The sequence below is a fragment of the Athene noctua genome, chromosome 20 (genome assembly GCF_965140245.1).
Source record: "Athene noctua chromosome 20, bAthNoc1.hap1.1, whole genome shotgun sequence".
NCBI lineage: Eukaryota > Metazoa > Chordata > Aves > Strigiformes > Strigidae > Athene > Athene noctua.
In genome coordinates this window covers 6650083-6676272 of record NC_134056.1, presented here as the reverse complement: position 1 = coordinate 6676272, position 26190 = coordinate 6650083, and the positions used below count along the sequence as shown (strand labels likewise).

Sequence of the window (26190 nt, the reverse complement as noted above, 5' to 3'; positions counted from 1 at the left end):
AGCCTGGAGGTGATGCACAGGTGGCCTGGACAGCCGAGCAGAAACTCCTCTCAGGGCTCTGGATGGCTTGAACCACGCCGAGGGGCTAAAACTAAAATAACGTGGTGTCAGGGCAAGGCAGCTATCCTTTTTCACTCTTCTGTGTTTTCACAGCAGTGACACCAGCTTGAATCAGGGCCTGAAGAGGTCCTTGGCAGTCTTGGCTTTCCTCCCTTCTTCCTGAGAGACCGAGGCTGCTGTCCCTCAGCGCCACAGGCTGCAAGACTGAGTTGCTGTACATAGAATTACATTATATGAAATAATGATAGAAGGCTCCATCATGATTGGGTCATAAATCTTAATAAAGAGCAAACTTTTATTTTTTTCTGACAGAAAGAATCGATTCTGTACTCCAAAGTCCTGCTGTCCTGCCACCCTCTCCTTCGCCTGCCCAGCGCTGAGGCTGGAATTGTGGCGGCCCCTTTAAGACGCTCACAGTTTTGCGCGCTGCCCTTTACCAAGATGGCGCTCCCGCCCTCACTTTCCTCTCCCTCCCTTCATTATCGCCCCCTGCCACCATGAATGCCGCCCACTCCCCCTGGCGGGCCGCGCCCTGCACAAAGATGGCCGCGTGCCCTTCTCGGCGTGCCCGCTCTCAAGATGGCGGCACCCTCCTTCGCTCCTCGCCGGCGGCGGCGGGACGGGCTGATGGCCGCCATGCCGGGCGGGTGAGGTCAGTTCCGGGGTGGGGCCGCCGCCGTGCGGTTTAGGGGCGAACAAAAGGAGCCGGAGCCGGCGTGAGGGAGGGCGGGGGCCGAGGTGGCCAGGTGGGTGTTGGCGGAGGGGTGCCGCGGCTCGGCTCACGCCGCGATCCCCCTCGGCGCCCCGGGTGCGGACGCGCGGGGTTGCAGGGACGTGTCCCCCCGGGTGGGGCGGCCGTGAGGGGAACGGGAGCGGCCCCCGCGGTAAGACAGGGCTGCGGGGCCGGGGTCCGATGGCGGCGGGGCGCGCCCGAGGGGCCGCAGCCCTGAGGGGAGGGCAGCGGCCAGGTGGGGCCTGAGCGCCCAGCTGCTCCCCTCGCACCGCCCGGGCGGGCGGGGAGGATTTGCTGACTAATTCGGCAGTAATTCGTTTCCTCCGTGTCCCCGCCGTCCCTGCCCCGTCGGGCGGCTGCCGGCGAGCCGGGGCTGGGGGCAGGTGAGTCCCCCCCACGTCCGTGGGGCGCGGCGGGGCCGTCCGGTGTGTGTGTGCTGGGTGTCCCCTCCGGCGGACCTTGCTTCCCCGCAACGGCGGGAGACGTCCTGTGTTTGTTGCCTGACAGCGGGGATGGGGATGGGCGCTGGTTGCTTTTATTATTTCTATCTCCTAACAGAGGGTGTCTGTTGAGTTTGTGGACAGCTGGGGCGGGGGGCAGGCGGGGCTGGTGCGCAGTCTGCGTGTGGGGGAGCCGGCGCTGAGGTGCTGAGGCTCTGGGCTGGTGCCGAGGCCGTCGCCCGAGAGGAGGTGGGGGGAGAAGGTCAGAGAGTCCTCTCCTCGGAACGCTTCCTTTGCTGCAGTCTGTCACGGCTGGAATAGAATAGCTTTGATTATGAGGGTGTAGCTCTGAAATCTGTCAGCTCTAAGGGTAACTTCGGGGTCAGGAGGAATGTATTCTTGAACATCTTCACCGATATGTGGGTTTTTTTTTCCTTCCAGTGATGTCCCTTCCTTTTAATTTTTCCCAATTGTTGACAAAATGCTTTCTGATGTTCTGCAGTCCTCTCTGACATAGCTAGGAGGCTGGATGCTTGAGAGATCTCTCAAAGCTTAGTCTGCTCCCTTGACTGTTTTCCCATGCCCTATGCTGACATGCAGGAAGCAAGAAAAAAAAAAGCTGTTGTAATTCTTGTTGATAATGCTAAACTGCTGCCACTTTAAGAAGATATGTATTTGTAGGTAGGTGTTGAGAGGAAAGGGGATATTTTCTTGAATCCAGGGTGGTTAGGAACATGATCTATATTTTCAGATATTCCTGACAGTAACATTTAAAAAAAAAAATCAGGCTTTTCAGATGAGAAAGTAGTTAGTAAAGCCATTAATCCTTTTTCCTATTAAAAAAATCTTTCAGGAAGTTAATCTGTCCCTACCAGTTTGTGCTTAGTTTTATTATTAATATTCAGCATCTCCTTTGACTGGGTCTGCAGCAACCTGCATTTTGGTAACTTCTGTTGAAATAACAGATGTTGGAGACTCCTTATTCCTAAAAGTTTTACTCGACTTTTAGAGTTCTTACTATCTTTCTAGGTATCAGGGTGTCTCTGGTTCCCAGTGACCCTCTACATTACTCCTTAATAACCTTTACCAAGCTTTTACATGACATGGTCCCTCTGAACTTGATCTCCTCTTCTCTGTTGATCATCTCTGTTTCATTTCAGGGAAGCTGTTCCCATGGCGTGTGGGGAATGCAACGCTTCAGCACCTGCTCAGGATCCAGCACGCAGGAACATCGTCCACTTCCAGCACAGAGAACTAAAGTGCAGATAGCAGAACCCAGCTGCAGGGTAAGGGCTACAGGCTAGCTATTGAGTGGTAAAGTAAAGCCAAAAAATAACCAGGATACAACTCAAACATAGTTGCAAAGCACAGGGCAGTGGTGAGATGACTGATAAGGGGAAAGGTGGTTGATCAGAGGGTGATATGGGGAGAGTGGTGGTATGCTAATTGAATTCTGCAAGCCCTTAGTCAGCTTTAAGATGAAAAAAGGGTAAAGGAACTGAGTATTTTCCAAAGTAGAATGTGACTCTTCCATATTCACCCATACATCTAACTCCTGGCCATGTAAACCTGGACTTCTCAATGCACTAAATGGTAAATACTTGAAGGCTGTCCAGTAAATGGTTTGGTGACTGCTAGCTAAGAGGGATGCAGCTGAGAGGTAGCAGGAACTGTTCAGTTTGGTAGGGGCTCTTCCGTTTCCTGCGGGGTGATGTTTGCAGAGCTGTACAGGCATCTCCTAGGCAGTTGTTCACAGTGAGCTCTTAGGAGTGCGCTGGCGAGTCACCCATGTGGGTGTCAGTTAGGCAATGACAGAAACTAGTTGCAAGAAACTCCCTGCTTCCTTGGTGCTTCACTAGGATAGTGATGAAAGGTGTTGCAGAATTCTGTGCTTATCTTCAGAATGAGAAATGCTGTCCAGATCGGCAGTGTTCTGAGCAGCGAGATGGGCAGGATGTCGCTTCCAGCATACAAGTATCCCTAAGACTTGTCTGATGTTCTGGTTAGTGTTATGGCAGTTCACTGATTTGTTTTTCATACAGATCCTCTCATGGTATTTGGAAACCCAAACTTTATTCATGTAGGTCAAAGACAAGGTGCATAAATATTTTTCTTAAAGTATGCCAGAAGCCATGTGTTTAAAAGTTAATGTTTCCATGTTTGAAATGTGGAGTGCCTGAAGCCTTCCAGTGATGATTTACTGAATGTTTTGAGTTGATTAAATTCTAGCAAATGCTGCAGGCACTCAGAAAGATGGTCTGTGGTTTGGGGTTCTGTGAGACTTTTTTATTTAAATAAGCAGTGGAGGCAGCGGTATAAGTTTTTGTGTTATTGCTGTGTGATTGGAGCAGGCTTATTAGAGGCCTTCATGTAATTTCTCCACATTCTAAATGGTTTTGTTTAGGAGAGTACTTAAAAAGGAAATGAAACTCACCTCTCTTGTTAAATTGAGCCTAATTGGTATCTAGGAAAACAGAGTAATGTCGGGTGAGTAGCGGTGGAGTGCAGAGTGAGAAGGGTTTAGGAGTTTAGTGTGAGGCTCCTTATTATGGAGGGGGTGTGTGTGCATAGCTATTGTTTTGGTAATGATTAAAAATTAAGTCAGCTGCAGTGTGGTGAGCCTCCTTTATGCATTTTTTCAAAAATAGCCTCAGTTTAGGATACACACACTAATACTGAACAGGTGTTTGACAGTGTACATGTTTTGACGAGCATATTTTGAATGCTTTCAAGCATTTTTTCCTTAAACTGTTGATGTGGTGTGTGTATTTTGTATTGCAACTTGAAATCCAGTTCATATAGCTGGTTATACATATTCCTCCTGCTGCTATGAAACTGTATTTGAAACCAAAAGCTATTCAGTCATGACCTCCCTGCTGAAATAATAGTGCTTCCTTCTTGTGTACTAAGCATTGTTAACATTTGCTATAAAATTACCTTGGCAATTCACAAAGCTCCTCTTGTGACAAATTTGCAAGCTGCCTTCTCTAGCTACAGCCTACCTTTGTGAACAGTAAAGGTGTGTACTGGACTAGTTAACAGGTTCTGCTTTTGAGTCTTGGTTTTGTCATATCTTGGTGATGAAAGGATAGATGGCCTGTCCCTTATTAATTGACTAATGCAGTCAGAAAATGTTCTGAGCTGGAAATCACAGACAGTGTTTTGGAGCTCATGGTCCTGAAGACAAGGCTTATAGAGTATGGTGAATAGGTGAATATGTACTTATTCCCCTTTCTTGCCTCAGACTGAGGCTAAATATTATTGTGCTGATAGCCGATATCTTACTTATCTTTCTTTGCTCTCATCTGCATCTTCTTTCATCTTAACTGGCTCATCTTTTTGAGCTTGAAAACAGCTGTGGTAACACTCATGGATTTCTGCATGTTGTGACAGTCTGTCAGCAATCAATTAAGATTATCCTTCCTTAAAAGTTTTTACTCGCATTGAATCTAGTATCTTGATTTCTCAACCTGTTGTTAGATATGTCAAAGCTCTGTTCTGTCCACCATTTCTGTCTTTAGCTGAAACCAGTTGGTTACCTTTTTTTATATGGCTCTTCTCAATGCTGCAGTTAAATGCTGAAGAGCCTTCTGCAGCTAATGAGGTGCTTGAAGCTGTTCTGATTGTTACAAGTTAATGCTGTTGCTGTCAGTTTATCTTAAGTAGTAACTAACAGAATTAATTCAATCACTTGCATTAGTCAGTACTAGGGAGTGTTTCATAGTCTCCTGTTGGAATAAGGCAGTTGTCCTTTTCCAAGACAAGCTCCAATGCCCTGTCCTTGAAGCATCTTTTTTTATGGCGAAGAGTAAATTAATTCTGGATAGGAAGCCTGTGACCATGTACATTCATAATTTATAAGCTGACACAGACATTTTTCTCTGGTTTGCATCACTGTTGCAAGTCACCTGATAGCACTTAAATTTATGTAGCTGTATGACACCGACATACAGTTCCTGTTGCAAGCGTCAGTGGTGCTGATAACTTCAGACTGTGTTCAGTTCTATGCAGCTGGGGCAAAATGCTGTCCGCAATCAAAAAATGTGGCAGGCCAAGCCAGATCTCTGGCATGGATTGTTCTGATAGTGCAGATGTTCTTCCTCGTACTTGTTAGGACAGGCTTGCTTGTGTGATGGTAAACAGAAGCTGTTGTGCTGCACTGTTAAGAATGTCAGTCTTTCATCTGACAGGAAGAATCAATTAAGGGATAGCTGTGAAGATGATAGTGCTGTCCATAGTGTAGGTGGATGATTCTTTTTCATGAGCTTCAGTAAAGATGTTGTGACCCAGTCAGTTCACTTTGTCCTGCTGTATCTTTGGGGCTTGGGTGGGACTGAATGTTGCCTACAGCTGCTGGATGGTTGTGCGAAAACCAGCTTACCTTGCTCTCAGGGTTGAGTTCACTGGCTGTTCCACTAAGTGAAGAGTGTAAGTTCTGGCAGCTGCCATTCTGCTACTCTGTCCATCAGTCTAAATGATAAATGACCCTTTAAAATTCACGTGTTCGCTTCTCTGTCTCAGAGGAAATTGTCCCACAGGATAGATTTTTTTTTTTCTTTAAGGCAGAAAGGGCCTGATGTAGCGATAACGGTTGGCTCTGGCATCTGGCTTCACTGCTGTTTATTTCCAAACAGCAAAGGACAAAATCACTTGAGTTGTTCCATCTCATGTCTTGGACTTTTCCAGTTGATCACGTGGCTGTCCTTGTGCTTGAAAGGTTTTCTGAGGGGTTCCTGAAAGCAGCTCTGTTTCAGCCTCCTTTTTTTCTTTTAATTCTGGGCCTAATAAACATGGGGGAGGAGACACCTAAATTGCCAGTCCCATTTCTGACCAGCAAAGCTCTTACATTTCCTGGTTTTTGAACAAAGAGCTCTGTGTCATGCCCTTCTTTAGGATTTCAGGTGGCAGCATGCTGGGGAGGAAAGCTCTGCTCTGTTGAAAACTTATTGTAACATGTTGTAGCTCGTCAATAATCAGGGCTGTAGTCTTAACAGCATCGAGGTTTTTCTTTCCCTTATCTACTTCTGATGCTGTCGGCACATGAACAACTCCTTTCTCTGGGCTTCTGAAAGGTAAGAAATTCTGTCAGCAGTGCTTGACTTCTGCTTTGCTGTCCACAATCTCAGAAGGAAATCTACTGAGAATTAAGAATATATATATAGTGGAAGCTAAAGAGTTGAAAGAACTAATATACAGTGCATCCATGTCTACTTACCTGGAACTGTATTATGAGAGTGCCTCACCTGAAAGCTGCATTCCACTAAAGGTGAGGAGGACTTCCCTGATTTCAGGGAGGTCCTGGGAGTAGAGGGTGGAAACTTAAATTCTTGTGTGTGTCACGATATCTTGCATGTAGTCCTATTTTGCCAGTAGCTCCATTCATAACAGAAAGGAGGAGGAAAGAGGAGCCTGGATAAAGTGTTCAACAAATGATGAGTCAATCTGACAAACTAGCTAGTGAAACAGAACAGTGATGTTGTTTCTGTTCACTTTGTCCCTAGCTGGGTATGCTGGCCAGCAGTTGTAGGCAGGAATTTCAAGCGCCATTTAGCCAGGTGTCTGTCAGCAATAAGTCAATCTTCACTTGTTTAGGTTGGATGGTTTTGGATAGAGGAGTTGTCCGAATCAGAGGATGTTTGCTCCTGCAGCAGTTGCTATCTTTGAACTTGTTAAATATCACAGGCGTCCTGGGGTTTGTGGAAAACATTCACACTCTCAGCTTTGTCAGCCTTTTATCGCGTAAAGTACATGCTGCTTTATGATGTCTCTGTCAGCCAGATACGTTTAATCTTGTTTCTGACAGGTTCTACTATTTAGGTGTGGTGTGCTCAGAATGTCCCTGTTCTTCTAACATGAGTGATTATCTTTCTCCTCCAGGTGTGTCTAGTAAAACACAGGATTAATATTGGTGATGCTTATGGTTGGCTGAAGTCGGGGTAGGTTTGGCAGGCTGGTTATGTAAGTCTGAAACTGCTGTTTTTGTCTGTCGTATCAGCCTGTTCATCATTAGTGGTGAGGCTGTGCTGCACATAGGTAGGTGCCCAGCTGGCTGAGGCAGGGATGGTTGTCAGGCAAAAGGAGTCTGTGGTGGGATGCAAACTTGGATCCAGGTGAATCTGGAGGCACTGAAGAGGTATGTACTATTTAAATATGGACTGTGCAAAGATTTCAGGAGCCCATCTATTCAGTCTGCTTTGATCCCGCTGTATGACAACAAGGCTTTAGCATACAGATCTTTCCCTGTACAATCTCAGATATTGCTGGTATAAACTGTCCTAAGGTGGCTCTATACTGGATATGAGTTGTAGTGCTGCTTTGGCGTAGCTGAAACTCTCAAAGGTGAAGTAATTTCTTGGGGAGTGGTGGGTGAGGGACTGCTCAGGGACTGTGTGGTAGTTAGGAAAGCACTGTGGAATTCAAAAGCTGAAACACCTCCGAGACAGACACTTGTAAGATTTATTTTTTTGTCCTTCAGCATGCAATACCTAAAGCCTGCCTATTTAATTATACCCTTGGAAAACTTACTTCCTTATGCTTCTGATAAGTTGACAGGAGTTTACGCAGAGATGTTCTGAGCTTACGCAAGTTTAGTGAAATCAACTTGCCTTTAAACTTGAGTAAAGCACTCTTTCAAAATCTCAGTATCAATGCCTTCCATGTGACAGAGTTAACTCTACTGTCCACAAATTCCCTGTTTCTGAGCTCCAAATGGCAAGTTTTGCAACTTGAGGTATATATGAAGGAGCTTGGATCCTTCTTCCCCAAGATTGCTCTGACACAGTACTTCCTTTCCAGTTATGACTGTTCCTTTCTATAAACTCCTTCACTCAGTTCATGTTCTGTGCTCAGCCTTCAGTGAGGCTACATGATAGAGCTGACTTAGGAAATGAAGCTTCTTCCCAGTAAACGCTTTCCTGCTGACAAAGCACACCGGAGTTCAACTGTTGAAAAGAACAGAAGCTTGAAATCTCTGCTGTTTGTCTGCTGGTCCTCTGGAGCTCGGTCTGGTCTTGGTCACAAGGGAGGTAACTTTCTTTGTTAAGCTGTTTTTGTGCAAGGATTGTTCCTAGTCTTATGCCAGGATACTATCATCCATGTAAATCATTCCCCTGTACTTGTTGGGAGAATGTGTTCCAGCTACCTGCTTGGTTTCTACATAGTGGTTGGAATCACAGTGCCTATGGGGAGAATTCTAGCATGCAGGGGAGCATCAAGTGACAGAGATGGCCCCTGAGAATCTGACTTCTTGGAGTTAGTCTGCCGTTGTCAATCCTAGCAGCAAAACTGCTTGTTCTAATACAGAAGGGAGAGTGTTGCAACAAGAATCACATTCTAAAATGATGGCAAAATAAAGTCCAAAAAAATAAAAATGACATTTGCATGTCAATGCAGAACTGTCTTTCAGGAACTAGAAATGGATTGCATGCATGGGAAATCTGGGTGAGGAGGGATGCAACTTTCTCACCTACTTTCTCAGGTTTTTGGTGGGCAATTTTCCCTTTTACTGCAGATGGAGGAAGGTTAGATAAGGTATGGCAAATTCCAGCTTCTGTAAAGGTGGCCCCCAGTTGTATTGTTCTTCTGGGAGTTGGAAGGGTCTCCACTGCTGCCAGGAGGAGTGAGGACTTGCTGTGAATGTCCTTTTCTTCCTCTAGTGATCCTGTCATTGTTACTGGAAGGCAGGAGATTTCCTGCTCCACCCTAACCGGGGTTTAATTGGTGACACTGAGCTGTAATAGACTATCATGGGACACTCAGATGATTTTATTTTTAACTGTCTTGTAGGTGCACTGTGTAAAGGGAGATTTCCTACCCCATGTAACTGGTAAATAGAATTAGGGAGCCTGCTGTACTAATTTCTTGCCGGTTTCCTTCCTGACTATCTTGAGATACAAATCAAAGTAAGCATAAGGTTGACTTGTTGGAAGAAATTAGGTGTTTCCTGGATTGGGCAGAACTAGCAACCCAGCACTACAACCAATGTCTGAAAATGCCTTAGCCATGAGACCCCAATTCCTGAAAAGAATAAGCCTGCTGGGGTAATTAGGAAGGGTCTAATAATTCCTGCAAAAATTTCCCTACTAAGAGTGATGAAACACTGGAGGGAGGAGGAGGGATCTCTGGGGAGAAGTGGTATCTAGGCAAGAGAAGGAAAGAGATAAATATGTAATTTTTTCTGTGTGGAATAGGAGGAGTAAGGAGTTGTTTAAATAGAGTAGTTTTTTATGAACCATATCAGTGTTTTCACTGCATGTTCCTGAAAAGAGGGATAGGATCTTACACAGCATTTATGGAGAGCAATGAATGGTATGGCAGCATTTGAGTTCTTAGATGTAGTTTAGAAGGAGTCATTACAAAAGCCTTCCATTGCATCTGGCAAGAGTGTTTAAGATAGATGTGTACGTGCTGGGAGACTGCCATCAGGCTCTCATGGAGCCTTAGGGTGGAGTGTAGTGAGACCTCTGGCTCTCAAAGCCCCCCTGGGTTACAAATCTGATAGAACTGAAGCTGTGCTCACCCGCAAGCATAGTTGGATTTCGGAAGCTAAGCCATGTCAAAGTGAAGTGTTCCAGCAGGTAACTTCAGTAGCTTTTGTGTTCCCCTTTTGCAAACCTTTCCAGGCTTTCTCTTATTTGTATTGTAGAAGTGCAGGGCTCTGCTCCCTCTGTCTGATTATGGTGGGAGGGATGCAGGGGGTGACAGAGGGCACGTGAGTTCTTGTCTTGTTTTTCCTTGTGGTTCAGCAGTATGTCAGTAGTCCTGCCCTGGCTGTCAAACCTTTCAGTAGCTGAACTTTCTAATTTCTCTATGCATTGGCTTCCTTTCCTAGCCTGATGTAGTAAGGGTCCTAACAAAAAAGCCTAATGAACAAAAAGACAAAAAAAAATCAGGTATATATCCTGTTTTGATGGTTCTGAAGAGGGAGGGAATGGATGAGTAAGGGGCCTGGGATAGTATAAGGCTTCTGTCCCACCTAGATTCTCCTGCGGAAAATACAGAGATGAAGTGAGTTTTGACTTTGAATTTTCTTGTCTGTGTAGGTGAAATGCTGGGGTTTCAACCCCAAGCCCCAAATTAAGGTTGACATCTGGGTGATTCCCACAGCGCTTCCCAAAGGGGGGGTGAGTTTCCCTTTAGGCTTCCCTCCAGGGTGCTCTGGCCTGGCAGACAGAGCCACTGGGTAAAGGAGCCCCAGGGGTCTGCAGTGAGTAACCCAAGGTCAGGGGTCCCACGGAGGGATAACAGCTGGGACCCCTTGCAGGAGGGGCAGTGTCTGTGTGTGAGGTGGGTGCCCTGTGCAGAGTTCCCTGTTGGGGAAGGACCTCCCGCCTCCCTGGGACTGGGCTCCAGTCAGGTCTGGCCTTTGTAAACACGGGCTGTGAAGAGATTCAGTGTGTGGCTTCCTTGGTCTTATGTGTTTGGTTTGTTGACTCGGTTGTCTCCCGTCCCTTCTATGGGAGACTGCATCTCACCATCTACTCCACCCACTGTTGGTCATACAGTGTCGTTGTTGGGGTCAGTGGGATTGATGTTGGTTATGTATAATCTGACTGACTTGTTTGTACCCCCAGCGTTCACTCGTGTACTGACCATTTTGTATCAAATACAATTTGGTTATTGGTTCATCTTTATGCTGGCTGTGTCCTTTATGCTAGGCCTAATAGTTGGCGAAACAGTAGGCTAACTGAGGAGACATACATCACCAGGAACTGCGATTCAGGGAGCTGTTTAACTGCTGGCTTCATTTGAGGTGTTCTGGGATGTAGGGGGCATAAAGAAAAATTCTGTACCCTATTTTATTCTGGAATTAGTATTTCTGTAGTATGCACAGACACGTTTTCTCAAATGTTTCTTGCAAATGGGCTCTTCTCCCTGAGGTGGATGTATTTAGAGAAGGAAGCTGAGGCATGGCTGAAATGCCTTGCCGTAAGCTAGCAACAGGACTGGGAGGAGGGCTTTGGACACCTTGTCACTCTTATTCTAGCTGTTCAGAAGACATTCAGTTTTGCCTGTTCTTCCCTCTCCCTGTGAATGTGTAATCCTCTTGCCCAAATCTGCTCAATGCAGTCCGTTCTGCAGAGGCATGCCAGCCACTTCGCTAGTGCTCTGCAGCCTAATGGGACAGTAGTTTCTTCTGGCAGTGCTGTGTATGGCCACTTTCATCCCTTGTTTCTGCATCCTATGCCAGGATTGCATGAATTTACTGGCTGATAAATTAATAGATTTGATGTTGTGCTTTGTTTTATGGAACTTCTAGAACAAGTATTGCCATTTTGTCTCTCAAAATTCCCCACTCTGGAAAAAAAAAAAAGCAAAAATTTTTTAAAAATTTCATGTAGTGTTATCTCAGGTCTGTCTTTTGTGAACTAATGTAGTATTGGAACTGGGTGGGCAGAAGGGCAAACTCTTCTTCAGGGATGACTGTCATCTTTCAATCTGCAAGCAACTAGAGGTGGTAGCCTTCCCAAATAGAACTAAGTCAAAGTTGGCATTTTACCATTTATTGTTGTAAGCAGCAAACCAGGGAATAGAGTTCTGTATTTTTAGTGTCTCTAGGGAGTGCAGTGCTTTTTGAGTTCATACTAGCAAGGGCTTCCTTTGCAGTTCTGTGCTGGAAGTTCATTTTTAAATACAAACCTGAATTCTATCAAAGCAGGTTGTGTGGGCACCCCACTTGTCAAAGAAAGCTTTCTGCTATTGACCCTGTAGATCCACCAGGACTTGTTGGGACTGTCTGTACTAATAATATCTTATGGGTTGGGGAAACATGATGGAATTTTTGCTCCTCCTCCTTTACCATCAAATTCATTTGAATTTCAGAATGACTGAAAGATTAGTGCTTGGCCTACTCCTGAATTTTGCTAGCCAGCATGATGTGGTATTACTGCTTTTTCACTGTCATTAGAACAAGTTACAATGACTTCATGTTCCTTTCTTGTGTTGCCTGTCAGAAGGGGAATTTTGTGACGGATTCATGGATCAGTCAGGCTTCCGGGCTTTCTATGGCTTGTTGAAGAATGTGCTCGAAGTTTCATCTGGAAGTCTGAAGAACAGAACAAGCACTGCCATAAGGCTTCTGCTTCCCAGAACCTTTTGATTTTCTTTGTGACACTTAAATCCCAGCTGAGATGAACTCTAGGTGGGAGTGGTTGGTCAGGGAAGTGAATTCTTCTAAGTATGTTTCCCCCTTCCCCTACTTCTGAAGTAAATAAGGCAAAGAGCAGCTGTTACAGGATTTCAGTACTTAATCTATCAGAGGGCAAGTAACTAATCTTTCCTTGGAGAATTAATGCAAAGGGAGGAAGGCAAAACTACTTCCGTGGAAGGAAAAGTCGTCATAGCAGGCAACTTTGTTCTCTTTCTCCAGCTTGCTTTATCAATGTGAAGTGATTCTAGGAAATATGACTGTATTGTATGTAAATCATCTTCCTTGCCCCTGCAGTTTGAGAGCCACACAAATGCGGAATTGTTATTTTCTAGCTCAAACTCATGACAACTATACTCTGTGCATGGATTTTATTGCTTCTAACAGTGCTGGCAAACTCCTTCATCCCTGAAACTCCCTAGATAAAACAGTAAACTCCCAGATACAGGTCTGGCTGGGGTAGTTTAAATCTGTCCTGTGAGCTTTCTTCTAAGTGTGAATGTCTTTCCCCACAGACTGCTAATGGCAAATACGGGTTCTGATGTTTTGTGATGATTGATCTCTTGGGGAAGACAGCAGCAAACTAACTTCACAGCCTCAGCTGTAGCAAATTACTCACAGGGACCCTCATTCATTTGTCTCCAAGTGACTTGAAATTGGGTCTCAGCTAATTCCAGTCTTGCTGTGCCGGTGCTTAACATGAGTTTTGTGATGCCCTCTTGAAAAGCAGAACAAAACAGTTTAAGCTGTTAATGCCTGCTTCTGGTTTTCTTTCAGGTGAATCATGATTCCAGTCACTGAATTGCGCTATTTTGCTGACACCCAGCCAGCATACCGCATCCTGAAACCATGGTGGGATGTCTTCACGGACTACATTTCCATAGTGATGCTGATGATTGCAGTATTTGGAGGGACACTTCAGGTCACCCAGGACAAAATGATTTGTTTGCCCTGTAAATGGGTTACCAAAGACTCTTGCAATGACTCAGTCAGAGGTTGGACAGCTGCAACCCCAGAACGTACCTACTATAATTCTAGTCTTGTGCCCTCTACTGATACAGGGCCTACGGGGATCCGGTATGATTTGGACCGGCACCAGTATAACTATGTAGATGCAGTGTGTTATGAGAACCGTCTTCACTGGTTTGCTAAGTATTTTCCTTACCTGGTACTGCTACATACACTAATCTTTCTGGCTTGTAGCAACTTCTGGTTCAAATTCCCAAGGACCAGCTCCAAGCTGGAGCATTTTGTGTCTATTTTGCTAAAGTGTTTTGACTCTCCGTGGACAACCAGGGCATTATCTGAGACAGTGGTGGAAGAGAGTGATACCAAGCCAGCGTTTGGGAAAATGAATGGCTCCATGGACAAGAAATCCTCCACAGTCAGTGAGGATGTGGAAGCCACTGTTCCCATGCTGCAAAGAACAAAGTCTCGAATTGAGCAAGGGATTGTGGATCGGTCTGAAACTGGTGTCTTGGACAAAAAGGAAGGTGAACAGGCCAAAGCACTCTTTGAGAAAGTGAAAAAGTTCCGCACACATGTGGAAGAGGGAGATATAGTTTATCGCCTGTACATGAGACAGACCATCATCAAAGTGATCAAGTTCATTTTGATTATCTGCTATACAGTTTACTATGTCAACAACATAACGTTTGATGTTGACTGTAAAGTGGACATTGAGAGCTTGACTGGCTACAGGATGTACCGCTGCGCTCATCCTTTGGCCACTCTCTTCAAAATCTTGGCATCTTTCTACATCAGTTTGGTGATATTCTATGGCTTGATCTGCATGTACACGCTGTGGTGGATGTTGAGGCGATCACTCAAGAAATACTCCTTTGAGTCAATCCGGGAGGAGAGCAGTTACAGTGACATTCCTGATGTGAAAAATGACTTTGCTTTTATGCTCCATCTGATTGATCAGTATGACCCACTGTACTCAAAGCGCTTTGCTGTCTTTCTGTCAGAGGTGAGTGAGAACAAATTGCGGCAGCTCAACCTCAACAATGAGTGGACTTTGGAGAAGCTGCGCCAGAGGATCACCAAGAACTCCCAGGATAAGCTGGAATTGCATCTTTTCATGTTGAGCGGCATTCCTGACACAGTCTTTGACCTCATTGAGCTGGAGGTCTTGAAGCTGGAGCTTATCCCTGATGTCACTATTCCCCCAAGCATTGCTCAGCTCACCAGCCTTAAGGAACTGTGGCTCTACCACACAGCTGCCAAAATTGAGGCTCCAGCCCTTGCCTTCTTGAGGGAGAATTTGAAATCTCTCCACATCAAATTCACAGACATCAAGGAGATTCCTCTTTGGATTTATAGCTTGAAGACTCTAGAGGAACTTCATCTGACGGGGAATTTGAGTGCCGAAAACAATCGGTACATTGTGATAGATGGACTGAGGGAACTGAAGAGGCTGAAGGTGTTGAGGTTGAAGAGTAACCTCACCAAGCTGCCTCAGGTGGTGACAGATGTTGGTGTGCATCTTCAGAAGCTTTCCATCAACAATGAGGGCACTAAGCTCATTGTTCTTAACAGCCTTAAGAAAATGGTCAACTTGACGGAGCTTGAGCTGATCCGTTGTGACTTGGAACGCATTCCTCACTCTATCTTTAGCCTCCACAATCTGCAGGAGATAGACCTGAAGGACAATAACCTAAAGACCATTGAGGAAATCATCAGCTTCCAGCACTTGCATCGTCTCACTTGCCTTAAATTGTGGTACAACCACATTGCCTACATCCCCATGCAAATAGGCAACCTAACCAATTTAGAACGCCTTTACCTGAATCGTAACAAGATAGAAAAGATCCCTACCCAGCTTTTCTATTGCCGAAAACTTCGATATTTGGATCTCAGCCACAACAACTTGACTTCCATACCGCCAGATGTTGGACTTCTTCAAAACCTACAGAATCTGGCTGTGACAGCCAACAGGGTAAGTGAGCAAGGAGCTCAGTGTTCCTGTGTGAGTAAAAGTAACTCTGGCACTTCTGTTAATCAGTGTGACTAAACATGCTACAGTGCTGTGTGAAATACTCCTGGCACTGCTGTTCTGTTTAAATTCTCAAGCTTTTGTTTCTCTCTGAGAGGTTTATCTAAGGCAAAACATTGCAAATACCTCCAGGGGTAAGTCTTTCTTCCAACAGCCCTTGTTCGGTAGCATTTCCTCTCTTAGTGAAACTGCTTCTAAGTGCCAGTTGGAGGCTGCTTAGAAATCCTGCCTGTGAGTTGTTTCTCTGCAGTTGGAAGCCTGTAGTCTCTGGAACTATGCACTTAAGCCTGTGTATTTCAGACATGTACATACACTATGGCAGCAGCCGTCTAAGGCGTGTATGTGTGTGACTTACAACTTTGCATTTCTAGGGAATACTCCATAGTTTGGTCTTGTAAGCATACACTTTTTGTGGAAGGTTGGATATGGACAGACTTACGAAAAATGGTTCTTAAGATCTTACTTTTAAAATGCGTTGTTTTGTTCCAAAGGGTGACTTTAGAGAGACAGCAAAGACAGCAAAACAATCTTCTGCAGTGTCCTTACTTGGGGCAGAGTGAACTAAACGACATTTTTCAATTGTCAGTTAAATGTGAAAGTGTGAACTGTGGCAATTCCTTGACTTTCAGGGGGGAGGAAATACAGTGGCACTTTGCTGTGTCTCAGCATGATGGCTGTGGGTTTTCTTGTGTAATCCCAGATAGGTTAAGTCTAAGCCTTAACTGTTGAAGTCTAAGATCTGGGCAGGTTAGAGGGGATGACCAAATGTGCTATGCTGCCTGATTACCACAGGTTGTTTCCTGACTTGTGTTGGAGGGTGTTTATTTGCTTAAAGCAAACTCTACCCATGTTTTTTCTGGAACCTTTGTTCCTGTGTTTTTGATTACGGAGATTTCATTTACTGTGTATCACAAAGATCAGTCTGTGACTGCCCAGACTGATGTGCTGAGCTGAATGTCTTGTTGAAGCTTTCATTCATTCTGTCTGCAAATTCCTGGGAGGCTCTTTTTCTCAGAGTTTATTACCACCTGAAGTTACAAAAGGCTCTGACATAACTACAAATTGCAGACAGATCTAATTAGTGGCTTCTAGGTTCTTCTGGGAACATGCAGTGGAATTGTCCTGGAGCAGTCCTGGTTTTCACTGTCATATAAAGATCCTTACTGCTATTGGCAAGACACATTCATAACTGAACATTGTCAAACTGCCTGTAAGAGGCAGAGCAGCTCTGGTATGGTATGGCTTTTCACAGGGGAAGTGCTCTCAAATCAAGTATTAATTGCTAACGCAGTTCACTATTACACAGGATTCCTAAAACTCCATCCAGCATTTTGCAGTCAGTGTCTGAAAGTTCAAGTCTTTTGTTGACCACTGAAGAGTTACTGCAGGCAAGAATCACCCATTCAGCTGTCCCAGTTTAATAGCTCCTCACTCAGTTTTCCCAGCACTAACAGTCTGTTCGTATGGGTAAGCCCTGGTAAACGTCATAGTACGCACACATTTCCTATTAAAAGCCAAAATATTTCTTCAGGGCAAGTGAGGCTGATACAGGCAGTTTCTGAGGATGGCATTCACTAAAGATGAGGGATTCTTAAGCTCCAGTTCAGAACTTGGATAATTCTGTGCCATTTGTCTTCTGGCAGCCTTCCTAGCACAGCTTCCCAAGGGTTAATCTGCAGTGTATCCTCAGCAGTCTTGGGGTGGAGTGTCTCTTGTATGAAAGAGAGGCAGCTCCATTTTCTGCAGCACAGTGTGGCACCACCCATTTCTCTATAAAAAAAAAAAAATGCTAATGCAACAGGAAAGCTGGAGCAGCCTTTGCTCCACTCTGTTCTGAAGCAAAAGGTGGTGGGGACCCAGTGAAACAGCTGAGCTGTTTCTGTTTCTTCTGCAGGTGTCTGGGCAAGGCCACAATTGCCCTGGGGCTCTGACAGCCTGGTTGCTTACAGTAAACAGTGACAGCAAGAAACACAAGGACTGGTAGGCTGGCATTTCCCAAGGCCAGGAATTATCTCAAGTGTCCTCTCCTAGCTCAGCAGTCTTAGCAAATAGAGGCCTCTGGAGTTGGCTGGTACTAGTGTACCATTCTGGGAAGCAGGCTGTATTATAGCACGCTGCTTCCTTCCTAAACCAATACTTGTCCCTTAAATAACACTATTATTTTCAAAAGCCTGTGATCATTTGATTGCATGTTGCTGTTTGCAAAACACTTGACAGTACCAGTAACAATGACTGAATTGAATTGTCTTTAATTGGTCTGGTCTCATCTTGGCTTTTCCTTGGACTCCATCTCATTCAGAACTGATTACAGTCTAATTTAGCCATGAATGATATTGTGCATAATTGGAGTTTTAAAAAGGACACAGTTGCATTTAAAGGCAAATGATAGCTTCCCAGATGAGACTTTGAGAGGGGAATACTGAATTGCTACCTTTAGTTTGTAGCTTAGTGCTTGTTAAACCTTCGCCTTATTGTTTTCCTATAAATTCTTTGGGAGGACTGGACTATTAAAAGGCTTTAATAGAAGTAAGCCTTATTAAATTAGTGACTCATGGATTCATGAAGGTGGTGGTGGGAAAGCTAACAGCTGGTGACTTTAGGTGTTTTTTCTTGTTAATTTTGACACTGTCCAAAAAAACCTGTGCTTTGGAGACTAGAAAGTCCTTACCACATTTCAAAGCCCTACAGAAATGATGGAAGAATAGTCCCAGTTCTCAGGATCTAGAGATTGTACCCGGGTAGCTTCTGCTCTTATTACAGCAAAATTAGGTTTCCTGACTAAATCTGGTCTTCATGGTGTTCAGTAGAATACGAGTTGTACAATGGCTACTTAATACAAAGGAGCTATGATCCAGTGACAGTATAAAGTTTGGGTGGAATGTTTGTGATGGAAAGAAGCTAATACTGATGGGAGCATGTGACAGTATAGGCCAGCTGTGAGCAGCTTTCTGGTCCTCTAATCCTGTCCTTGGCAATGCCTTTTGCTTTAGCAGCCCTCACTGGTGATCTTTTGTAACTAATGCAATTGAGTGTCTGAAAGAAGAATCCGTATGATCATGGTGTAGTGACTTTTACTTTGGGAACAGCCCTTATGGTGGGAAGCAGGAGCTTACTCAAAGGAGAAGTGGATGATTTAAAAGCAATGCTCTGTAAACATTGAAGCATTGTGTGAGCTTGGTTTCTTATGAGCGTGTGTCCTGTTTGCTGGTGACTTTGCCTATGATTTTTTTTTTTTTCTCAGATTGAGAGTCTCCCACCAGAGCTGTTCCAGTGCAGGAAGCTGAGAACCTTGAACCTGGGAAACAATGTGCTGCAGTCGCTCCCATCCCGGGTTGGAGAGCTGACAAATCTGTCGCAGATAGAGCTACGAGGGAACCGCTTGGAGTGCCTGCCTGTGGAGCTGGGAGAGTGTCCTCTGCTGAAACGCAGTGGGCTTGTGGTGGAGGAGGACCTCTTCAACACACTGCCCTTGGAAGTCAAAGAGCGGCTGTGGAGGGCGGACAAAGAGCAAGCTTGAACCCCTGAAAAAAGGGAAAAGCCTCTGACCAACAAGAAGGAGACAAAAGGCCATTCCAGTCCCCTTTTCCCCAGATCCTCCCCTTTCTCCCTTCCGATCACAACCAGACTAGCCAAGGAGTCCCTGAACAAACATGACTCTGGATGAGGCTGCTTCCTGCCTCAGATGCAGGATGGGGGAAGCTTGGGATCAGGATGAGGATCAAGACAGCTTAGTTGGCCTCTGAGCAAGGGCCAGTGGGAGTAAGAGGTGTTGCTGTTCTTCTGGACAGGAAGTGGGGTGAGGTGGATGGTACTGGTGAGAAGAAACACCTTTGAATGGAGGAGAAAATGAAATGTGGTGATTGCTGCATTGCTCCAGATGGGGCTTATATGTGTCAGGGACTGAGAGTGTCCAGTGTCCTGCAAGCAAAGATCAAGAGACTAGGAAACTCTTGAACCTGCATCTCTGTGACACCTGGTACTGTTCCCCTCTGACCTGGAGATTCAGTCAGTGAGGCCCCACACTGGGGTGGGATAGGATACAAACAGCTGATTTTATCTAGATGCTGGCATTAGAATTTGGGGGATAAACTTTTCAGACATCAGCTTGAATGCAGGATCTTTTTTTTTTTAATCAATTGTCTTTCCCCTTTGCACTCCACACCTTCTCCTCTGCCCCTAGAGAAGGAACCAAACCACCCCAACTATTTCTTCATTTAAGATTGCACTATTTTAACAGTTTCAAGTCACTTGTTCTGAGTAGATCACGTAGCATCCTTCTCCAGCCGGTGTGCTGGAGGCACTAACTGACATAATTCCAGAGCTTTAGCCTGTTCTGAAATGGATGATTATAGTGCAAGTGGGAGAAAGATCTGGATAAAAAGCAGTCAGACTGTCTAATCTACTCACCAGAAGCACTGAGTTGCTTCAGGATCTGGCTTTTAAAGTTTTTAAGCTACTTTTAAATTCCTGATATTTTGTGATGTATCAAATATGAACATACAACTGGCCAGTGTGTTGGGGTGTCTCCTCGGGTTGTGGTGTTAGTACAGAGGAACACTCAGGTTTCCTCTGCACCTTTTGCCTCCCCCAACCCTTAAGCTATTAGATGCTTTGCCAGTGTTTTTCATGAGTGCAGTCTATGGAGCTGCTTGATTTTTTTTTCTTTTTTTTTTTCCCTGTTGTCCTCTCACTTTAACAGCTGTCAGTTCCTGTTACACCTCTTGATGTAAATAAGAGGCTAATGCTGATTGAAATTGGTGCTGGAAAAGAAACCTGTCCTCCTATTTCTTCCCCCTTTCATTCTGTCAGCATTAAGGAGTGGTATGAGAATCCTCCATGGACTGAGTTCCTCTAGATCCCTGGGACAGAGCAGTTTTTATTGAAACAAGTCTGACCTGTTTGGTATTGTTTGACAGAAAAAACCCGAACCTTCTGCACTGGCAGAGGTAGATAACTTGTAATAGCTACTGATAATCATGTCCTTAAGGTGGGGTGGTTAAGGTGTGCCTACAATACACCCTAAGTCTGCTCTTTTTCATCAGAAGGAAGAGGAGGCTCAAGGACCTGCAGGTCCTGGTTGTAATACTCTGCATCAGACATCAGGTTGGCTCCAAAGTGCTGGCATGAGAAGTTTGGAGGCCTCCCATGTGTACCAAAGGGGGAAGCTGCAGCCATCTCCAGAGCAGTTCCTGGCAAGCTGCCAGTGAGTGCCCTGGCTTAGCAAATCGTGGTGATCCCTTGGATGTTGGGGCAATAAGGCACACTGTGGCTTTCTTCATCAGATGTAAGATATGAACATATATACACTAAACATGCTGAAACCATGAACAATGTTAACTGGGCGCTGGATTTGTTGATGTTCAGATGCTTAAATAAAGCTACATTTAAATCCAGGAGATCTGTTTATAAAACTGCTTTTAAGAAAGATGTAAATTCTGCCTCCCTTAGTCCATTCACTATGAAAAGTTTAAACAGTCCAGGGAATAATGTAATTAAATCTCCCTGGGAGGCAGGGTACTGTAAAAGCTCTTCTTGTTTCTAACAGGGTTAGTGTCTTGAAATTGTGTTAGTTGCGGCTAGTGCTGAAAGAACGGGGAAATATAGATGCTGATGCTGCTTGGATTGTACTTGTTCTATTTGCACAAGCATTTTGGATCAACAGAGAGGGCAGAAATTGCTAGGTGGGCTTAGTGCTTCTCAAGTAAAGCAGGAATGGCTTCAGGCTTAGCTACAGTAATACTGTTTTCCAGTCAGTTCCTCATGCTGGGTGTGGGGATTGTTTGAATTGTGAAGGAAACTTTTTTTTTTTTCCCTTACTCTGTGCCAAAAGATAGTGCTAGAGAGTAATGGCTACTGCATAGAGACTTGAACTGTTTTGTGTTCAAGGCCACTCGCTAACTGGTTTACAACACATTATTTTAGACTAGGTGGGACTGAAAGAGCAGAGCACCTCACAGGATCTTCACCTAGCTTACAGGAGCAGAGAGATCTCTTCTGTATGCCTAGATCACTGTAGATGAGTGCTTTGACTCTTTTCTAGTTGTGGACTTAGTTACACAAACTAACCCTTACACAGCTATGTTAGAAGCTTCTATAAGCAGCTCCTGAAAGTGTTCTGCAGTGCTTCTAGAAGCTCGCAAGTCTCCTGAACTGCCATGTATCTCGGTGCTGAGTCCCTAGGACAAGTGGACAATAGGCTACTCTGCTAGAAATGAGAGACTGTCTCTAACTTCTGAGCAAATAACAGAGCTGTACTCCTGCTGCTTGCTGAGTAGAGACTGCCCTATGCCTGAGGTCTACAAAGCAATTATAAGACAGGCCAGTATTGATTATGCATGAAAACACTAGCTTTTTGCTGCTGTTGAAATATTCCAAGCTCAGTTTTTTAGATCGTGGCTGCTAGGGCTTGAGATAGCTTCCTGTGTGGCAAAATTGGGATGATGAGCAGTCTGATAGCTTTTTGTACCAGAAATGGGTGGCACAAAAATACATTGCCACTCTGGAAGAGAGCAATATGTTTTATTTACTCCTGATATGTGCTTCTTGGTCTTCCCTCAAATAGATACTGATTCCAGAGTATCAGTCTTATGTGGTGAGATGGAAGAAGCTTTAAAACTTCAAGGATAGGGTCTAAACCATGAGGTCCTGAATGTGTTTACTGCTCAGGACTCCTGCAGAACTCAACCCACAGCAGAGTGAGTCATCCACTTCCCATACTTGTCTGGATTGCTCAGTCTGCGGGATGAGCTTACACCAACAATCCTTCCTCATTTGCAAGCATTCAATCAGTGTATATTTCCTCCTTTAAGTTTCCATTAAACTGAAGTTTAGGGGTTTTATTTCTGAGACCGATCTGTGCATTCAGAAAAAATTCAATTTAAGCAAACAATCAACAGTCTGGTCAGTGTCTTGTTCTCCTGACAGGCTTTTCAAAGCACTCTAGTAGTAGCAAACCAGATTATTTATTAGCTGCTAAACCATACAATAACTTGAATTAAAACCAACTGTTTCCTTAATAGCACTTCTGAGCTGACTGAGTTCTTGGAGCTCCTGTAGATCACAAGCACACTCATCCTGTGTTAGGACTGAAGGTTAGTAATTCTACCTTTCCTGTTAAATACCCCAAAAAGTAGTAAGTTGCAATTATTTTGAACCAGCTGAAAGGCAAGGAATACCAAGCCTATTCAATGTGTTAAATCTTGCTGTATCTCTGAAACTATGCACTGGAATGTTAGCTGAAGTTGTACTTTGAGATTGTTTTCTGATTTTATGATTTGGTCTCTGGTTAATTCAGCAGCTGGAATTAATTTACTCTGCCAGTCTGGTTAAGTAGCTGTTACAGGTATCTTTCATGATGTGGTGTTCTTTGGTATAAATTGTCACTTCCGGATAATATCCTACCTCATTTTTTATTTTTTCTTATTACCATTTATACACTCCATTTAGCTCACTTCATTTTAATTAAAGTTCTTGGTGTTCATTACCATAAATAGTATTAAGTGGCTTTCTGTTGCTGAACCACGGTGAAATCCTGGGGTTTTTTTTCCTCTCTAACAAATTATTCTAGGAATTTTGAGAACAATAGCACATCCTTTACAGATGATGTGTATGGAAAAAAATTTCAAATATTATCAATTCAACATCTGTGACATTGTTTCCTTTCCTTACCTTTTTTTCTGCTTTGGGAAGGGAATCGCATGGTTTGAGCTCTTGGGATTTTTTTCTTTTTATGTTTTTTTTTTTTGTCCTCCTTCAGGGGAGGAGTAACTTTCTCTTTTTTTCCTCATTAATAGCTGTGCCTTCTCTAGAGATATATTAATGTAACTTCTCCACAGAGGCACTTGTTCCTTCAAGTGTGTTTTTAATAGTCTCTGCCTGAAGCCAGCTGTTCCCTCTGATTCTTTTTCTTTCAACCATGGAGAGATTTCTTAACTCTTGGCGTGACTTCTCACTGACAAACAATATTGTCATATCATAGAGTCATCTACTCTGAAATGTTACCTAAGGTAAGGCTGTGTGAATGCTAACTAGTAAAACTATTGCTTAAACTTCACTTTTGAAAAGGAAAATTTTTTTTTCCCTCTCCGCTGCCTGGCCACACAGTGGATCCTGTAGTTTTACTAAGCATGTGCCAAAACAGTGAGTTTTCTGTCTTACCTGCATTCTAATAGTGCATGAAGCAGAATTGGAACTGGACAAGAGTATTGTTTGACTCCAGACTTTTCTCCCTCCATCCCTTCAGCTGCAGTGGTAGGTTAATATTCAACTGCTTTGGAAATATGAAATCCTCCAGAAATCTCACCCCTGAAATCCCTTTTCAAAAGTAGCTGTACGTGAATTGCTGGACCCCAGTAGTAAAGATGAACTTTGTGGGAATTCACACAAAGAAAGGCTTAATTTAGGATTTCTGGAATTACCCTTCCCTTCTTCCCTCTGTCTCCTTTAAAGGAATTTTATTGAACAATGGGGGAAATTTTTCTAGAGGAGACTTAATGAGAAGGGGGCTAATGAGCCTGAGTCATCTTTTACAGCTGACAAATGTGTCCATTTACGACACTACTCATGGCTTAAACATTGTTCACTCCCACTTTGTAAATGCACGAGCAGGGTTGTGGTTTGGCATCTGAGACCTGCAATTTTGATGTAACATTTCAGAATCATGACATTCACTTTGTATGTGGGATTGTTTGGGCAGCTGATCAACAGCACCTCCACCTTAAGCACTGAAGGCTGCTATTGTTTTCTCTGAAAGACTTGTAAGACTGGACACTTTAACAGAATAAAAGTTTTAATTTTTAATTTGCATTTTCCTTTTATGTCTGCTTTCTTTTAAGTCTTCTGTATGCAGAGGCACTTCTGTCTTCTGAAAAGCAAGATCGATGTTAATAACTCCAGCTATTGTGTAGGATTATTGGGTTTTTTTACTCATCACATGAGTCCTTGTGGATTATGACATTCCTTTATGAATAAGCAAAAAGTAGATGTACAGCAAAAGAGGTCCTGCTCAGCGACAAGCCTGGACTGCTTTACTGATTTCACCATCACTTCAGCAAATAGCTGAAAGAGTTTCATTGCCAAATACAGGACTGTTGGGAGTATTGTCTACATAAACCTGTAGAAACTAAGTTGGGTTTTCAAAATGCAAATTGTGCTCTTGGTCCCTAGGAAGGGGATAGGGACTGAAGTCAATGGAGAAAACTGCCTGTTGCTGTAGAAACAGTGTCTTCAGTCAACGGCTGGTAACAAATTGTGTGTTTCCTAGCTGTCTGCCTACCCCACGCACTACTCTTTCAACTGAAAATGCTGGCAGATAGCATCTTTCCTAAGTGAGCACTTTCATGATGTGTTACAAAGACTCAGCCTGTAACTTTCAAAAACAGTTTGTGCAGCTCATTTATTGTACGGAAAGGTATTTCTCTTGTGTTTTTGCCTTCCCTGGCTTCCTTTGTCCCAGACTACTTGACTACAGTGACATTGGCCTCACTCCAGTGACAAAATGGGAGCAGGCTGTGAAACAGGTGAAAGGTTGTAGGCTCTGATGCTGCTTATTGGCATTGATGACTTTTTTAAATGAAATGCTTAGCAGGACTAAACCAAGAAAGAAGAGGACAAAATGCTCCGTGGCATTTAAGATTCTCTTGGACTGCAGTTCCTTTTGGCAAGGATTTACCAGCTCTTTGAATAGCTGAGCAAAAGGAAAGAATGAAAGGTATCATCAAAGAAAACTGGTGCTTGCTGGATTCCTGCAGGACTAATACAGTGATGGGGAAAGAGTCCAAGGGTAAAGAAAACTGATCTGTCTTTGGAAAAAGACTGCTAATCCTGATGATTCCAATTTTTCTATGTAACTCACTTAAAACTATAGAGTAAAGATTCAACAGAGGCAGCTGGGACTATATTGGTTTTATTCTTGTAAAATCCCCTTGCCCTATCACACCCTAAGCTTTTTACCTTGCTGATTTTCAAAGCAAGTAACAATCTTGTTTTTACCTGTTGATGCTAATGAGAATTCTCTTGATGGAAAATTACTGCATCTCTGAGGCTTCTGATAACTTGAAAGAATGGAATGCCAATACAGGGGAAAACAAAAGTATTCAAGTATCTATGCCATTTTACAAACTAATATACAATTTAAATAGACTTTATGGTTATTGTTCCTGTGCTCCTTATTTCTCAATAAATATTCTGTCACTTGTTGCTGATCATATGGAATACTTGAGGAGAGGTGATAAGAAATCAAGTTGAAATTTTTGCTTGCCTAATAACCCTGGCAGCTCCAACAGTAGCAGTTTTGGTGAGAGTGCTAAGCTCTGGAGAACTGGCAAGCTGGCTTGGCTCCAAATAGTTTCAATAGAAACTCTTATTGAGGAGGAAATTAGGATAATTGTGCCAGTCAGAAAGGCCTTTGAAACACTTGTGCTTTGTCTGCTGCAGGGTTGTCCATGTTCCAGATGCCACTTGCTCCTGTACCTTTGGTACAGACATGGGATGGGCTTTGGCAGCCTCCAATGGAGTTTATCAGAAGTGCAGTTTTCTTGTGGAGCTGGCAAGAGAAAATGTTCTTTAATAGTCTGGAAAAGAGCTCTCCGAGGGGGAGGAAGGAGAGGAAAAGGGGGTAATTTCCCAGTTTTGTCCTTTCTGCCTTCCTTATTTAAACTTACTGGAAGGTATTTACAAAGATGACATCCTTCTCTTTGACCTTTTTTGGGGCATTATGTGGTGGGGGTGGTTTTCCTCTTGCAGAAAAAGTTTTCTAAGCCTCAAAATAGGAGGATGCCTGGAGCGACAAAGAACTAGAGGGTTCCTAAGAACA

The 26190-nt window shown here is 44.0% G+C and overlaps 1 protein-coding gene across 4 annotated transcripts; it reads left to right on the top strand.

Annotated features, from left to right (window-relative positions):
- The first annotated feature begins 749 nt into the window (after positions 1-749).
- Positions 750-24182, top strand: LRRC8A (leucine rich repeat containing 8 VRAC subunit A). Of its 4 annotated transcripts, XR_012634909.1 has the most exons (5): positions 750-806; positions 2394-2519; positions 13157-15320; positions 18619-20661; positions 22397-24182. XR_012634909.1 is itself a non-coding variant. In XM_074923426.1 (4 exons), the coding sequence occupies exons 3-4, from the start codon at positions 13164-13166 to the stop codon at positions 18892-18894; spliced, it is 2433 nt and encodes an 810-aa protein (XP_074779527.1). In that variant the 5' UTR covers positions 750-806; positions 2394-2519; positions 13157-13163; the 3' UTR covers positions 18895-24182. The 4 variants fall into 4 exon arrangements, 3 of the variants coding, with proteins under 3 accessions (XP_074779527.1, XP_074779528.1, XP_074779529.1); XM_074923426.1 differs by having other exon boundaries at positions 18619-24182; XM_074923427.1 differs by lacking the exons at positions 750-806; positions 2394-2519 and adding an exon at positions 6206-6305 and having other exon boundaries at positions 18619-24182.
- Positions 24183-26190: the final 2008 nt, after the last annotated feature.

Excerpts from the sequence above, each read along its gene's own strand:
- LRRC8A (XM_074923426.1), top strand. The coding sequence starts at position 13,164 with ATGATTCCAGTCACTGAATTGCGCTATTTTGCTGACACCCAGCCAGCA. Across the intron at positions 15,321-18,618 it reads TGGCTGTGACAGCCAACAGG|ATTGAGAGTCTCCCACCAGA; the intron begins GTAAGTGAGCAA and ends TTTTTTTCTCAG.